The sequence below is a fragment of the Dendrobates tinctorius genome, unplaced genomic scaffold, assembly GCF_039654945.1.
Source record: "Dendrobates tinctorius isolate UK_male_01 unplaced genomic scaffold, ASM3965494v1 ptg000103l, whole genome shotgun sequence".
NCBI lineage: Eukaryota > Metazoa > Chordata > Amphibia > Anura > Dendrobatidae > Dendrobates > Dendrobates tinctorius.
In genome coordinates this window covers 4,831,037-4,844,326 of record NW_027361771.1, presented here as the reverse complement: position 1 = coordinate 4,844,326, position 13,290 = coordinate 4,831,037, and the positions used below count along the sequence as shown (strand labels likewise).

At 44.4% G+C, this 13,290-nt stretch overlaps 1 protein-coding gene across 2 annotated transcripts in view; it reads right to left on the bottom strand.

Annotated features, from left to right (window-relative positions):
- Nucleotides 1-11,165, bottom strand: part of LOC141099891 (polycystin-1-like) — a 64,295-nt gene extending 53,130 nt beyond the window's left edge. For both annotated transcript variants that reach the window (XM_073587977.1, XM_073587978.1), the window contains exons 1-4: nucleotides 11,009-11,165; nucleotides 10,651-10,903; nucleotides 9,786-9,975; nucleotides 7,992-8,159 (exon numbers count right to left, since the gene is read on the bottom strand). In XM_073587977.1, the coding sequence (XP_073444078.1) occupies nucleotides 7,992-8,159; nucleotides 9,786-9,975; nucleotides 10,651-10,890 (598 nt within the window). In that variant the 5' untranslated portion in view covers nucleotides 10,891-10,903; nucleotides 11,009-11,165. The remainder of the gene's footprint in view (nucleotides 1-7,991; nucleotides 8,160-9,785; nucleotides 9,976-10,650; nucleotides 10,904-11,008) is intronic.
- Between the last annotated feature and the right edge of the window lie 2,125 nt (nucleotides 11,166-13,290).

Below are 13,290 nucleotides of genomic sequence, written 5' to 3'. Positions count from 1 at the left end.
ATTTACACATGAGAGTGAGCGTTATAGGGAATTACACACATCCAATCACGGTGTGGTTACTCTCAGTGAGAGATTTTCAGGGAATTTACACACATGCAAACACTTGGGTATACTCTCAGTGAGAGTTTCAGGGAATTACACACATCCAATCATAGTGTGGTTACACTCAGTGAGAGATTTTCAGGGACTTTACACACATGCAAACACTTGGGTATACTCTCAGTGAGAGTTTCAGGGAATTACATACATTAATACCAATGAAGATTTTTTTTATGTTATTAAAATTCTCTTTATACTTGCAGATCCGTTCAGGAAGAACCCAGCAGGCCGCAGCATACCCGCCAGGCCGCAGCAGAGCCACCAGAGCCACATAGGAAAACCTTCAGTTTTCCTAGTAAGTATAAAGGCCTGAAAGCTTTTGTTATCCTTTGTATAGAAGCTTAACAAGTGTCTTTATACTTGCAGATCCATTCAGGAAGGACCCGCCAGGCCGCAGCAGAGCCACCAGAGCCACATCGGAAAACCTTCAGTTTTCCCAGTAAGTATAAAGGCCTGAAAGCTTTTGTTATCCTTTGTATTGTAGCTTAACAAGTGTATTTATACTTGCAGATCCGTTCAGGAAGGACCCGCCAACCACACCGCAGCAGACCCGCAAGCCAGGCCGCAGCAATGTCTTCTTCTGAGAGCTCCCCCTCACATCATCAGCGAACTGAGGTAAATAATTTTTTTTTTACGCTTATTTTACTTTTTTGTTTTTTTAACCCTATCTGCATGTATTATGTTTTCACAGGAAGCTGAATCTGAGGAGCTTCCAGGAGGAGACATGCAGGGTGGAGAAATACAAGGAGGGGGCGCGCAGAGTGTAAGTTTAGCATATACAAAAACTCACATACATACATACAGTGGGGCAAAAAAGTATTTAGTCAGTCAGCAATAGTGCAAGTTCCACCACTTAAAAAGATGAGAGGCGTCTGTAATTTACATCATAGGTAGACCTCAACTATGGGAGACAAACTGAGAAAAAAAAATCCAGAAAATCACATTGTCTGTTTTTTTTTTCATTTTATTTGCATATTATGGTGGAAAATAAGTATTTGGTCAGAAACAAGCAATCAAGATTTCTGGCTCTCACAGACCTGTAACTTCTTCTTTAAGAGTCTCCTCTTTCCTCCACTCATTACCTGTAGTAATGGCACCTGTTTAAACTTGTTATCAGTATAAAAAGACACCGGTGCACACCCTCAAACAGTCTGACTCCAAACTCCACTATGGTGAAGACCAAAGAGCTGTCAAAGGACACCAGAAACAAAATTGTAGCCCTTCACCAGGCTGGGAAGACTGAATCTGCAATAGCCAACCAGCTTGGAGTGAAGAAATCAACTGTGGGAGCAATAATTAGAAAATGGAAGACATACAAGACCACTGATAATCTCCCTCGATCTGGTGCTCCACGCAAAATCCCACCCCGTGGGGTCAGAATGATCACAAGAACGGTGAGCAAAAATCCCAGAACCACGCGGGGGGACCTAGTGAATGAACTGCAGAGAGCTGGGACCCATGTAACAAGGCCTACCATAAGTAACACACTACGCCACCATGGACTCAGATCCTGCAGTGCCAGACGTGTCCCACTGCTTAAGCCTGTACATGTCCGGGCCCATCTGAAGTTTGCTAGAGAGCATTTGGATGATCCAGAGGAGTTTTGGGAGAATGTCCTATGGTCTGATGAAACTAAACTGGAACTGTTTGGTAGAAACACAATTTGTCGTGTTTGGAGGAAAAAGAATACTGAGTTGCATCCATCAAACACCATACCTACTGTAAAGCATGGTGGTGGAAACATCATGCTTTGGGGCTGTTTCTCTGCAAAGGGGCCAGGACGACTGATCCGGGTACATGAAAGAATGAATGGGGCCATGTATCGTGAGATTTTGAGTGCAAACCTCCTTCCATCAGCAAGGGCATTGAAGATGAAACGTGGCTGGGTCTTTCAACATGACAATGATCCAAAGCACACCGCCAGGGCAACGAAGGAGTGGCTTCGTAAGAAGCATTTCAAGGTCCTGGAGTGGCCTAGCCAGTCTCCAGATCTCAACCCTATAGAAAACCTTTGGAGGGAGTTGAAAGTCCGTGTTGCCAAGCGAAAAGCCAAAAACATCATTGCTCTAGAGGAGATCTGCATGGAGGAATGGGCCAACATACCAACAACAGTGTGTGGCAACCTTGTGAAGACTTACAGAAAACGTTTGACCTCTGTCATTGCCAACAAAGGATATATCACAAAGTATTGAGATGAAATTTTGCTTCTGACCAAATACTTATTTTCCACCATAATATGCAATGCAAATAAAATGAAAAAAAAACAGACAATGTGATTTTCTGGATTTTTTTTTCTCAGTTTGTCTCCCATAGTTGAGGTCTACCTATGATGTAAATTACAGACGCCTCTCATCTTTTTAAGTGGTGGAACTTGCACTATTGCTGACTGACTAAATACTTTTTTGCCCCACTGTACATACTGTACATACATAATGCGACACCCAACACAAACATTCATGACAGCACACACAATAACTACACATCCATCCAACCCAAAATTTTTTTTTTTTTTACAGTCTTCAGAATCCGGTGCCCGCACTAGAGCGACTCCCAGGACATCCCAGCGTTGTCGAGGTGATGCCTCTGATGGTCGGCAAACGGTAAGTAACCCTTTATTTGGGTGATTGATTAATGAACCTCATGTGTTTGAATGTAATAATTTTTTTTGTTTGTTTATTTTTTTTCTTCACAGGTTTCACAGCGTGCTCCACACAGACATGTGGAAGAGGGTATCATCATAGATGTGGACACCCTCATTGAGGTTGTCCAACCACGGGAGCCGTTGTGGAACATGGCAAACCGCTTACATGCCGACCAACCAACCACCCGACGGCTATGGGATGAGGTGTGTTTGGAGGTTGTTGAGAACTGGGAGGAGCTCGATGCAAGGGCCAGGGATTTTGTGCGTAAGTATTCCAATTTCAGTAACTTATATTACAGCATGAGAAGTGTTGAATACTAACAACTTTTTTTTTTTCCTTCATAGGTGACAGGGTTATCATACGGTGGCGGTCGCTCAGGGATCGCTTCAAGAGTGGCTTCAACAAGGAGATGCAGGCCCCGAGTGGATCGAGAGGACGCAGGAGCACCCAGTATAAACATTACTGAGCCCTGTCGTTCCTCCGGTCGACGATGGTGAGCAGAAGGTAAATATTCCACACACCATTTCTGCAGTACAAATGTTTACATGTTTAACCTATTTTTTTTTTCAGCAATGTTAAATAAAATATCAATATATTAATATTTTTTTTTCTCTTTTTTTAGCACCATCTGCAGCACTCGGGAGCCTGCTTCTGAGTTGACTCCCTCTGGAGGGATCCCTTCGGAGACCGCCACCGGTGACCACATCGAGGTATCCGACCCCTCTCTACCTTCCCTCTTGTCTCGTCCCTCTATCCCCTCCACCAGCACTGCAGCAGCAGGGCAGACTTCATCACATGAAGCTGCTGGTGACAATTTACAGTACCCTTTGCCCCACCCCTCTGACACTGCCGCAACATCTCGACCAACTTTTGGTTCTGGATGGCAGCGTCTGAGAGGTCTGGAAAGGACGACCTTGTCTGACTGTTTGAGTCTGAACTCATCCATCCAGAATGCTTTCCACGTTTATGGTCAGCAGTTAGCTTCTGGGTTGAACATGATAAATCAAAGCATCATGGAACTCAGAAGCTACATGGAATGGATGAATGCAGAGTCAAACCAGACGCCGAGACACATTTTTTTTAATTCAGTTGTCCGGCAAATGGAAGGTTTAAATACTCACCAGCAGATGCATGTGATGCAAGTCTGTCACAATGCTCTAGTTGCTGCCGTGTCCGAAGCATCCCATGCACCGATTCCATCACCTCATTCCACCGTCCATCCTCCCTCTGTCCATCCTCCCTCTGTCCATCCTCCCTCTGTCCATCCTTCCCCCGTCCATCCTTCCACCACCATTCATCCTCCTACTCCTTCTCCTTTCTCTAGTTCCCCATTCCATTCTACCCAGTACCTTCCTTCCCCATTACATTATACCCCAATGCCCTCACCATACCCACCCCCACACACACATTCAATGTTCCCACAAACCTCCTCTGTCCATCAACTCCCATCCCAACCTCATGTTTTCAACCCCCTTCCACTTCTGATCCTCACCAACTCCGTTCCCAGACCTCCATTCCCCCCTCGATGTGGTCAACCCTGTTAACCCCTCCGATGATATCTCCACCCAACAATACCGGCATCTTTAACTTTGTTAAAAAATTAAATATTTTTCTAAAAAATTTAAATAACAGTTTTTTTTTAATAAAAAATTAAAATAACAGTATTTTAAAAAATGCAAAAATAAACACGTTTTTGTTTCAAAACAATTTTATTGTGTAGTGTCCTTTTTTTCTTTAGTTCTTTATAAAGGGTTGAAAGTACACCGGTGGTGTACAGATACAAATACACAACACGTGGTAACATTTCAAAGTACAACGGTGGTGTAAAGGTACAAAAAACACAACACTTGGTAAAGTACACTGGCGGTGTAAAGGTAAAAAAAACACAACTCTTATTACACACAATTGGTGTAAAGGTATCAAAACTAAAAAAGGAAAAATTACTACAGTTTTTCAAAAGAACCTTGGAAAAAAAAAATTATACCTTGTCATCTTGCCAGTCGACTCTTCCTTCTGGTGACAGAAAATAATCCTCAAATGTGTCCCTCATTCTTGACATTGACACAGTACTCCGAACACTTGTCTGCTAATAATTCCACAAGGTGGTTTCACAAACATTTTCTTCCATGGAAACAGGTTCCTTTGAAAGTACAAAATTGTGCAGGATTACACATGCCTTCACCACCTCATCCACAGTCTCAGTTTTCATTTTTATGGCCGTTAACAGCACTCTGCATTTTGCAGTTAAAATCCCAAAAGCGCACTCCACCACCCTTCGCGCTCTTGTCAATCGATAATTAAATATTTTTTTGCTGTGTGTCAATCCATGACTACCATATGGCTTGAGAAGATGTTTGGAGAGTTGAAAAGCGTTATCACCAACACACACAAATGGCATTGGTGGGCCTGTTTTTCCAGGGAGTGGTCTTGGATGTGGGAAATCAAAATTGTCTCCATACAAACGATGGCCCATTGCGGACATCTTGAACATCTGAGAATCATTTGATCGACCATATGCACCAATGTCCACGGCAATAAATTTGCATTTGGAGTCTGCAATGGCCATCAATACAATGGAGAATAATTTCTTGTAGTTGAAAAATTCTGATCCAGATCCAATGGGTTTCACAATCCGTATATGCTTCCCAACAACTGCACCAACACAATTTGGAAACTGGCAGATTTCTTGAAAGCTGTCCGCAATCTCCAGCCACCTCTCCTGTGTTGGCTCTGGGATGTACTCCTCGTGTAGACAATCCTACAATGCCCGGCAGGTCTGTTGGACAATTGCAAATATTGTTGAAATCCCGAGCTGGAACTGGTAATGGAGGGAGGTGAAGGATTCTCCAGTTGCCAGGAATCTGGTAAAAAAAAGGGAAAAAAGTAAAATTAATACAAACTACAAGCCATAACATAACAATAAAAGTCTGCAGAATCTGAAAACTTTTAAAAAATAGATAACTTACCGAAGGGTCACCATCAAACGCTCCGCCGGTGAAATAGAAAACCGCATGTAGGTGTCCCTTCTCTGGATTTGTGCTCCAACACGCTCCACCAATATCTCAAACAGGTCCTGTCTCATCCGCACATAATTGAAGAACTTGTCCGGATTATCCCTCAATTCCAGATACAGTGTAGAAAACACGCCAAGGGTAAATCTCTATGCATTTAGCGGATGAATCTACTGCCGTCGTCTCTTCCTTCTCCCACGCAGGAGTCGCAGTCTTCTTTTCTCCCTCTGGAGAGCAATAATTGCCAAACGATTGCAGTGCAGATCAAATCCCACACAGAAGCTGTTAATATTCGTTATTACTCCTTCCATCTCTGCCACTAACTCAAAAACCTTTCAAAGATTTTGTTTTACAACACCCTAGATATAGTTTCCCCTAGTTTCCAGGAGCCAATCACATTTGGGAGCATTTTCCAAGAGCCAATCATATTTGGGAGCATCCCATTTTGGAGGTGTGGAAAAACAGATCCGTCAGAAAACGGAACCAACGGATGGAAAAAACGGATGCCAGCGGATGGAACGGAACCGGTTTTTGATGGATCCGTGCAAAAATCCGTATAGCGGATCCGTCAAAAACCAGATCCGTACCATCCGCTTGCATCTGTTTTTACACATTTTTAGCGGATCCGCCATTTTCACTTTTTGGCAGATTTTGACTGTTCTGGAAAAACTGATGTGTGAAACAGGCCTAACACACAATTTGCCGTCTTCATTTTCCCTAGTTTCTCACTGTCACCTTACAGAATATTCCTGGGTCATTCCGTTCCGGTCAGCATCACAGCATCCTCCCTGTCCAGCTTCACCATCTTTGACAGTTCCCCGGTCTGTTTCACCCCAGACAAAAGGGCATCTGCATACATATCAAGCTTCCTCATAATGAGTGATCTGTGCTGCCGCACTGCTGCCAACTGTCTCACTGCCATCTGCAGTGTAGTGCTCGGTACTGCAATGTTCTGCAATGCTGTCATCTATGGCCCTCAGGCCCTGAACTGCTCGGCTTGTGTCCTTAAACTGTCACGGGAAGGGTTGCAAGTAAAACTCACCGATGCAATCTCCCGGGAAGACGGGTCCTGAAGATAGCCTCAGGCTCCCAGGAACGCGCGGCGAACGGGACTGAAGAGAGATTGCTTCAGGCCAGATAGGACCTGAAGCACCTGACTGCAGGGGGCATGGCCTAAGCTCCAAAAAGCTGGAAGCTGAAGGAAAACTCGTAAAAAGGTAACTACAGGACAGAGCTACCAAGAGGCATAGATAGGGACGTAAACCAAATCAGGCTAGGGTCAGATCACGGGATAGCATGAAAGTACCAAGGGATTAGACAGAACGGATAGTCGGGGCCAGGCAGAGGTCAATACCAAATGGACAGAGAAGGTACAGAAACAGAATACAACAAGCAGAATCCAGAGATCAGACCGAGTCAAAAACCAAGGTATCAAGCAAACCAGCACACGGCACAAAACACACTCAGGGGTCAAACACTCAGCCAAGGGTGAAAGTATATTGGAGCTTCCCAGGGATATAAGAAGCTCTCCCTGAATCAAAGCGAGGCCACAATCATTAACCCCAGGTGTGCAGGTCAAAGCCTGCACTGATGGCCAGATGCTCCCTGGCTTAACCACAGTTAGCTAATCCTACATTAACTATTTACATTCTGGGCATAACTATATTCCCATCTAATGGGCCTACTAGGGAACTACGCTTGCACTACATAAATACGATAATAGCAAAGCATACAGAGAATTATACGGTGGACAATAATCAACATTAAATATACATAACATAAATAAAAGGAATGTTTATCATGGCTTTAGACATCCCTTACTTATATTTATGTTTTGAAGAATATTTAGTTTTAAAACAATGTTTAAATGACATAGAACATATCTCTATGTAAAAGCTCACTTTAAAATCACATTGCACTCGCATGACAATTGCATTACTCTCGTCCGACTCTCCAGCATCAAAATCGGACCGATTTTTAAATTGCTAGTGTTTCTCCAGCCATTTACTGTAGACACTTTGGATGGTGCTACAAAGCCCAGCACCTTTCAATGTGTAGCAGACACTGCTGGGTACTGTAGAATACCTCTTATAAAGGAATAGAAGGAGCAAACAACAGCCGATTGGCGAGGGTGCCCCGTGTGGAGCCTCAACCGATCTTAAATTTATAACCTATACTAAGGAGAGCTCAACAATATGTTGTGCTCACACAGTGCATTTAAGATGACATATTACCTTACCAGTATTGTCATGCCACACACGTATTTTCCAAATTTCTCCTAAGTTACAATCAGTTTCAACCTGGAACATATCCAGATTCCCAGTAGTTAAGCCTCCTCTGCTATGTAGGTGGCGAGCTCCACTTTTGGTAACTCCATATAGACATATTCCAACATGCGCCGTGGTACCTGTCCAGCAAGTAAGACTTTTTTTAATTAACAGACAAAAGTTAGAAAATATTATTACAAGAATAGAGAAAGCCAGTATGCTATACAAAACAGTGATTAAAATAAAAATGAATGTTTGGCATTTACTTTAATGAATTTAAAGGGGTCTGTCAGCAGGTTTTTGCTACCTCATCTGAGAGCAGCATAATGTAGTCAAAAACACCCTGATTCCAATAATGTTTCACTTAGTTTACTGAGTGCAGCAGTTCTGACACAATCACAGCTTTTAAATGTAGAATGCTTCAGAGCTGAGAAAGCTAACCCCGCCCACACCAGGCTCTGTATGTAATTCTATTGACAGTGAGCTGCTTATCACAGGAAGGGGCGAGGATGATCTAGCATGAGAGTGCCAGCTAGTCTAAGGTCGATTTCACATTTGCGCTTCAGGGCGCAGCGACGGCCTGCACACGGCCGCCGCTAAGCTCCGCCCCCTGCCGCGCCTATGCCGGTAGCTCCGCCTCCGGGCGCATGCAGCTGCATGCATCCCCTATCTTTATCACTGAGGACACAGGCCGTGCGCAGTATGCGTTTTGGCGGCGCCTGCGCCCTTTTGACGGTGTGCAATTTGGTTGTGCTCGGCGCACCGTCAAAAGGACGCAGGCGCCGCCAAAACGCATACTGCGCACAGCCTGCATCCTCAGTGATAAAGATAGGGGACGCATGACGCATGCAGTGTCATGCGCCCAGAGGCGGAGCTACCGGCGGAGGTGCGGCAGGGGGCAGGGCTTAGCGGCGGCTGTGCGCAGGCCGTCGCTGCGCCCTGAAGCACAAATGTGAAACTGGCCTAAGCAATGATAATGTACTGCTGATAAAACCTTCACTGTAAGTAAACAACAGCACCCAGCTTGTTAAGTGACAGATCATTGAATTCAGTGTTTAAACCCCTACATCATACTGTCCCCATATTACTTAGCAAAAAACTGCTGACATTTAACAGAACTCTCATTGATGATAGGGTCCTATTCTGAGTTGTACCTCTGGGACCTACCATTTTTTGTTACAATCGTGGAGTTTAACCAATTAAAGACAGGGTGATATTTAATTTTTTGCGTTTTTTTGTTTTATCCTCTCTTTTTTCCAAAAGAAAACATTTCCATCAACATACCGATAAGAGAGCAAGTGACATGAAAAGATGAAAAAAAAAATTCTGCCTTTTTTTTTTTAATAATTACCTGAAAATGTTTATTTAATATGCTTATTTATTTAGCATGTACTGTACATAGTTTGCAACACTTTACAGACTCTGTAACTGTTTCAATTTTGGCACAATGATTGCCTATTTGTATGTCTTTTAGAGGGTAAAGGAAAAACAGAGTACTGTAGGTAACATACACAACACGAGGAGAACATACAATATAAACGCCATGTAGGCCATGCACTTGGTGAAATTTGAACCCAGAATCCCAGAGCTGCACAGCAACAGTGCTAACCACTGAGCCACCACGCAGCACTGTGGTCTTGTTTTCCATTCCCACTAAGGTCAACATCCTGTGTTTATGTGGGTTTACGCCCAAACTCCAATAGACTTAATAATACAGAATCATATATTGAGAACATATATTTTAGGAATAAAAACCTAATATTTACCTGCCCCCTTCCGCCAGCCAGTCTTTAGCAGCACCCAATATCTGTATTGACCTGCTGGACCACACAGTGGAATAGTTCCTACTCGTGATATATCCATATAGTCCAGTTTGTGAGAAATGAGGACCAGCAGCAGATACAGAGAGAGGAGCCCAAAACAACACACCAGTACAAGAGTCCACTGTTGAGGAGCCTAGGAGATGAAGCAAACATGCAGCAAGCAAACATGACCTTAGGGTAATTTGTATTTGTCACAAAAAGCATGATACGGTAAATCAGGATATCTGCGCTTTTAGGTCCCATTGATTTGTTAGGACATTAATGAGGTTATCTAGTGCTAGAGATGAGAGAGTTGATTAGGAGCACCCTGGTCCAGGGTCAGCTCGGTGTTTAATTGCCACTGAACCAGAGGCTGCGAACCACTTCTTACCTGATAGCATACTTTTTTTGATTAGGCGGCCTGGTGAAACATCATCGATGAACATGACACACATATGAAGTAGCGCCAGTCCGGCTAATCAAAAGAGGAGCCACGGATGTGAGGTAGGAGGCGGTAATCATGTCTCCAGTTTAGGGGCAAGGAATACTGAGAGGCCTGCTGGACCAGGGTTCTGCGAATGCATGCAGTCATCTCTGCCCAGAGGCCCTTATTTCCATGTCAGGAGGTAAGAAGCACTTGTCAGATATTGTGCTCCTGTATGCACACAATGCCTTGTGAACAGACGCCACCATAGCTTTGCCTCCCAGTTCTCGATGCAGAAGTTAGAGGCACTAAAAAACCTGTTGAGAGAATTATATTATACAGCATATAAGGAATCACTCCAGCATACATCTGCGTACTTTGTTTTTATAAATTGAACATACTTACAGGAGGAAGCAAAATAAGTTGATGTGGAGGCACAAATATACTGGCTCCAAATAGTGTAAGATGGTTAGTTTGGCAAACAGCCTCGTGAGGTAGGCTCTCATTACTGGGGGTCACTCCCTCTGTCCTCCATGTCTGGCTTGGCATATCAAAGTACTGGCAGAGGCTTGAGAATAGGCTGACAGACACATTGACTTTGATGGTAGAAAGCAGGCTAGTGATGTTTACATGGTACGCAAGCATTGATGTTGACCAGCTGAAAAGCAGCAAAAATAAGTAACATAAGTGCATCTATAAATACAGCCATTAAAAGGGTTATCTAGTACTTTGTTTTTTTTACCCTGTGGGTCTAAGAACTTACAGTAAGCTATTTGATAATATTGATGAGCGAACATGCTCGGATAAGGCGTTATCCAAGCACGCTCGTGTGCGATCCGAGTGTTTTCGGCGTGCTCATAAAATATGTTCAAGCAGTGAAATCCCTGAAGAGCCCTTGCAAGATGTGCCCTTAATGAGGAGAGACTGCCATCTGCTGACCAGGTGAAATTAAGTGGAAACAAATGGTGCTGGAAGATTTGCAGGGGAACAACTTTGGGTGCTGGACCTGATCAGGTGACCCACAGGAAGGACTTCCTGGATATAAAAGCCCTGTGTGCCAAACCACAGGCAGATTTAGCACCAGAAAGGAGAGCAGAGCAGATGCGCTCCAGGATGTTGCTGAGGCCAGCATAACAGGCCTCAGCGGAAAGCCAATGACAGCAAGGTGTCAGCCATCGCCTGACAAGGCCTAGATTCCGCACAGGAGGACTCAGAGTTCTTAAATCAAAAAAGAAAAAAATAGAATAGCACTAAGGGTACCGTTACACTTAGCGATGCACCAGCAATCCCGACAACGATATGGGTTGCTGGTGCATCGCTAAGTGGTCGCTAGTGAGCTGCCACACAGGCAGATCTCACCAGCGACATAGCAGGGGGTGGGGGTCGCTACTTACCTGTCAGACGCAGCGATCCTGACGTCCTCCCGTCTGCATCCACGCGTCGCTCGTCGGCGCCACAGGAAGCCCAGCAGGAAGCTGACGACGAGAAATGATCCAGGACGTTCTCGCGCGACCAGCGATGAGCAGCGGGGGAGCCGGTCGGAGGAAAGTATTATATGTAGCGATATCGCTAGCAATATCGCTGCTACGTCACAAAATCGGTGACGTTACAGCGATATCGCTAGCGATATCGCTATGTGTAACGGGGGCTTAAGAAACAGTCTACTTACTAGTGGAGTGGGTGGACTCTGAGTCAGCAACACTTTGCAGGGTGAATCATAGAATCATAGAATCATAGAATCGTAGAGTTGGAAGGGACCTCCTGGCCCATCTGGTCCAACCCCCTGCTCAAAGCAGGATTCGCTAAATCATCCCAGTCAGATGTCTGTCCAGCCTCTGTTTGAAGACTTCCATTGAAGGAGAACTCACCACTTCTCGTGGCACCCTGTTCCACTCATTGATCACTCTAACTGTCAAAAAGTTTTTTCTAATATCTAATCTGTGTCTCCTCCCATTCAGTTTCATCCCATTGCTTCTAGTCTTTCCTTGTGCAAATGAGAATAAAGTTGATCCTTCTACAATGTGACAGCCCTTTAGATATTTGTAGACAGCTATTAAGTCTCCTCTCAGTCTTCTCTTTTGCAAACTAAACATTCCCAAATCCTGCAACCTTTCCTCATAAGACAGGGTTTGCAGACCGGTCACCATTCTGGTCGCTCTTTTCTGAACTTGCTCCAGTTTGTTGATGTCTTTTTTAAAATGTGGTGCCCAAAACTGGACACAATATTCCAGATGAGGTCTGACCAAAGAGGAGTAGAGGGAAATAATGACTTCAGGAAATCATGGTAGTGAAGGTGCTTGCTTGAAGAAGCACACATGAGGCAATCCAAAAAAAATAAGGAAAAAGGCAGCACACTCCGTTTACCGTATCATAAAAAACCTAAGTCCTTTATTTCAGAAAAGCATACATGGACAAGGTTTGTGAGGGCAGGATAAGTGCAGGCATGCAGGCAAGAAACAGGACTACGGCCGTTCACGATAAACACGCTTCCACGGGTCCAGATGGACTCAGAGTTCTGCCTGGGTTTGTTGGGACCAGGATCTGTGCCCTACGCCAGTAAAGCTCAAGAGAACGGACTTCACCTGTCAGGAACCAAGGCCCAATCCACTCCGATCCAATCCTGAGAGACTTCCCACGTTGGGTGCACCACTGATGTGAGAAAAGCAGAAACTGTGTGTAAACTATATGCCCAAGACAGAGTCCCTACCTATATGTGGACATAAAGCAAGCTCACTCATGATAATCAAGTAATCCCTTGTTAGGAATCTGGGTTCTATAATGCCTATGCGGGAATCCAGATTCACACATTTGTCTCCAGAGGCTAAGTCCTTTTTCCCAGCTTCTGAGCATGCCCACGGGACGAGCTCACATTGGAGTCCAGGAGTCAGGTGCTCAGGTCCTGCTCCTGATTTCATGGCTTGGCTCAGGGCTCTGGAGATTTCTGGCAGGTCCCGTATGCTATAAAAAGTGCGCATGGCCGTTATGCCATGCACTAGTATTTTTATACTGCTGCTGTGTGTATGGTGATGGATGCTTGGACTGCAG